General features: G+C 35.1%; 1 protein-coding gene across 1 annotated transcript; it reads right to left on the bottom strand.

Annotated features, from left to right (window-relative positions):
• Nucleotides 1–1,322: 1,322 nt before the first annotated feature.
• LOC112906200 (uncharacterized protein DDB_G0287625-like) lies at nucleotides 1,323–2,799 on the bottom strand (the record flags this gene model as incomplete). The annotated part of the gene is given in 1 exon segment (XM_025979997.1): nucleotides 1,323–2,799. A coding segment is annotated over 1 exon segment (1,477 nt), but the record flags the coding sequence as incomplete, so codon positions are not given.
• Nucleotides 2,800–3,890: the final 1,091 nt, after the last annotated feature.

Raw genomic sequence — 3,890 nt, 5'->3', positions numbered from 1 at the left:
GTACGTACGTACGTACGTACGTATGTACGTACGTTCGTATGTCAGCATTTTTTTCGTTTTCGATATCTCAAGAACGGATTGAGATATCGCCCTCAACCAAAATTTTTTCGAAAGATATTATCATAATGAAGATCTGAAAGAAATTTGAACGAAATCGGTCAAGCCGTTTTTTTTTTATAAAAAAAAAAACGAATTAATTACAAACAATTTAATTAAAATACGTTCTAATCTAATCACAACAATGAAGTTACGGAATCAATAATAACGAAATATCATTATTCAAGACAGGGAATAACATATTATAATAACATATTATAATAAAAATTTGTTTATAACAAAATGAATTGTTATAAACAATCGATAAACAATAAAAAATAGTATTTACCAATTGACTGATGCAAGTACTCTATCAATTCGGTTTTCTCAGACGAAATACTGTTTCTTATGGGTTTATAAAATGACGAACTCTCAAACATTGTTTGTTATTTATTATTGTGCCGCGTTTTTTTCAAACTTTAGAAACGAATGTACTTTACAATAACTGTATTATCTAATGGGAAGTTAGTCGTATTAGCACCGACCAAAATGTGCTCAGACCAATTTTTAACGAAGTGTTTAATTTAGCATTCGATGGCATTTTCATGACCATAAAACCATCTTGAAATTACTGTATCACACATACAAGACAAGCTTCTTCGTTCAATCATTATGAACCGTTTGAATAAAAATACATAAATTTTTGGTCGCAAAAACTGACGATATTAAGCCATAAAAAGGATATTACAATTAACATTGTTTATTTTACATGACTTAGTTTAATCTTATTAATCTTGGATAAAAGTTCATAATACTTGTAATAAATATAGATGGGTTTTTGAGATTTAAAGATTCTATGCTATTAATTTACGGTTGTGTGAATTAAAATGTGTTTAAAATACTGCTGCGTGTATAGTCAACCCCCCATACGTCAAGAGCCCCTAGTGGGTTGCCTAGATTTCTCAAAGTAAAAAAGAATACCACGTGTAATTATACAACACGCTACTGAAGTGAAACTGAACATACCGGGATAGGGGTTAAGGAATTGGTTTAATGGTATTACTTGTACACTATGAATTTAAATTTTACACTAAACAGGCCGGAGTTGCCTGTAACGAATGTTGCACTGAAGCGCGTTCACGGCTCAAGCGATCCCCACTACGAGCTCGACTACGTCACCGAGTAGAGGGGGGACATCCGTTGCATGATTTCGTTCCGCATGAAACGAACTTACCCTACCGCGCGTAAAGAAGTTTCACTTCAACAAAGAAAATCTGTTTTTCTACGATGTTTTTTGCTTTGTGGAAGTGTGATTTTTCTTTTCGTCTTCAGCTTCGAGTTTTTTATGATCTTCCCCTGAATTTGGATTTTCTGTGTGAAACTCTCATCCGAGATGTCCTTACCTTCGTTCAAGAGTTTAGTTCTCTCTTCTTGCTCTACAGTTGGGAATGGTAAATATCTGGCTCCGGAAACACTTCGACTTGTATGAACTGAAGCTACCACAATCCATTCTTCTGTTGCGTTTTCACCAGATCCAGTTGGTATTGGGGTCGTTTCTTCTTCAGAACGTTCTTCCAATGACCGAATTTCTTTTGCGTTGTATGATAGTGGTGTTTCATCGATTATGGTTTTGTTGATAACACTTTTGGTTGTTACGACAGAAACAACTGCAGCTCCTAGAAGAACTGGAGGAGTGTCGACGTCCGATGACTCTACTTCTTCATTTAAGCTGGATGCGGCTGTGCTTTTTGTCTCACTGGAAAGATTATTTGGATCTTCAGATAATTCTGTTTGCGGAATTTCGGACGTGTTATCAATTCCTGTGCTGTCTATGAACTCTTTAAAATTGTCATCTTTTACAAGAGACGATGGCTTCATGGTCAAAACTTCGTACGGCTTTTTGATTGTTTTATTTTGTGTGCTAGCACCTTCATCGGTGGTGTTGCTATATTCTAAACCTTGTTGTTCATGATTAGTGTAATTTAGTTCTACATGCCCTTCAGTAAGTGTAGAGTTGCCTTCTTGTTCTTCAGATGAGAGATTATTGTAAGATTCTGAACTATTATTGTTATTATGGTTTTGAGCTGGTTCTTCTTGTTCTTCTTCATCATCTTCATATTTTACAAGCGTTTCTTCATTATCGGCTGCTTTACTATTTTCGTTTTCTTCTTCGTTAAGTATTATGTCTTCACCTTCTTGCGCGATTCCTTCAGCATTACTATTTTCTGCTTTGATTTCGTTCGATGAGGATTTGTGTAGTTGTTTTTCAGTGGTAGTTGGTCGCACAAAAGTTCGTTTAAAAGTAGTTATTGGTACTTGAGTTGTGGTGGTCAATTGTCTAGGTTTCTCTGTATTCCTCTGTGCTTCGGGTTCCTCATCTATATAATCTTCATACTCAACATCTTCCGGCTCTGATGAATAAGATTCTCCACTTTCGTTGCCATTCCCATTTTGTTTACCATTGTCTGCATAATCCAAATTTTGATTAACTTCTTGATTTTCGTTGGCGATTTCATTCCTAATTTTGCCACTGTTGTTTGAAGGATTAGGCAATGCAGCGTTTTGTTGATGGTTAAATACGATGTTTTCAAAAATGGGTGGTTGTTTCCCATTGAACTCTTCCGGTAAATCGGCAGGACTTTGGATGGTAATTTCTCCCAGAAAGGTTTCGGTTTTAGACGGATCTGTATTTCTGGTTCTTTGGTAGAGATGGGAATAATTTGGATTTGGATTTCGCTTGTTGTTAATTGTAGTTTGGGCAGGGTTCAAAACATTTCTGCGACCAAGACTTTCGTCAAAGTCGTATGTCGAATCTTGCGAAAGGGCTCCGGGATTTTGACCATTCTGTTGACGATAATCGCCGAAGTATTGAGGTATGTTTTGACGAAGATTTCGAGGAACGTCTGAAGGTCGTAGATCGGTTTGGGGAAAAAATTGTCGTTGCAAATCAAATAATGGCTTTCCAAATTGAGGTTGGTTGAAATAGAGAGGTTGTTGGTAGGTTGGACCCAAACCAGTTTGCTGTCGGTACAAAAAATTTTGCCCTAAAACAAAATGAAAAAGAGAATTAAGTTAAGAAGGGTAAAACGGCCTGCATCATTATGTATTAATTTATTAAATATGTAAATTATTCTGTTTATATTTGTCTTACTTTCGAGAGGACTTTTTAAGAGTGAAATTAAACAAAAAACAAACTAATCAACTACAAATCGAGTACCAACATTGTTTGTACAGCATGAACCTTGGAACGAAGTGATAATTTTTAATTAAAGGGTACTTTTTTCGTTATTTTAGCCGAGCTTGTTAAAATTAATTGGTTGCGACTTGTAATTGGGTTTATATTCTTGTTTAAAACATGTCCATCTCTTAATTGTAAACAACTTTATTAATTAAAAGTTTACAAAAGAACTTCTATGATTAAAAGTTTGTTTTAAACTCTTCGTGTTCGCCCTTAGTTAAAATACAAAAGAATAGTCGACGATTGTATGAGTTGTTTTGCAGTAACAGCGCATGGATATTGCTGATTAGTATTTTGCCAATTGCCAGCAAATAAAATAGCAATAAATACATGACAATACAAGTTAGAGACAGCTTTAAATAAAATGGAAACGGCACTTACAGATGAACATGAAATAAAAAGAAATAAAAACATTGGAGACGGAAAACTAGATGAAGTTGTTCATTTTCGATAACTAGGAAGTCAGATAATTCAAGATGAAACATGAGTAACAAAGAGTAACAAATTCGAAAAATATTAAAAGTGTATGATTGGAGCATGGCTCTGGACGGATGTGAAGCATGGACGGGGAGTGCAGCGAAAAAGAAATCGTTAGAAAATATTGAGATGTGATGGT

The sequence above is a fragment of the Agrilus planipennis genome, unplaced genomic scaffold (genome assembly GCF_000699045.2).
Source record: "Agrilus planipennis isolate EAB-ADULT unplaced genomic scaffold, Apla_2.0 scaffold1361, whole genome shotgun sequence".
Lineage (NCBI taxonomy): Eukaryota > Metazoa > Arthropoda > Insecta > Coleoptera > Buprestidae > Agrilus > Agrilus planipennis.
Note: the sequence above shows the minus strand (reverse complement) of the source record. Positions and strands in the feature narration are given on the sequence as shown.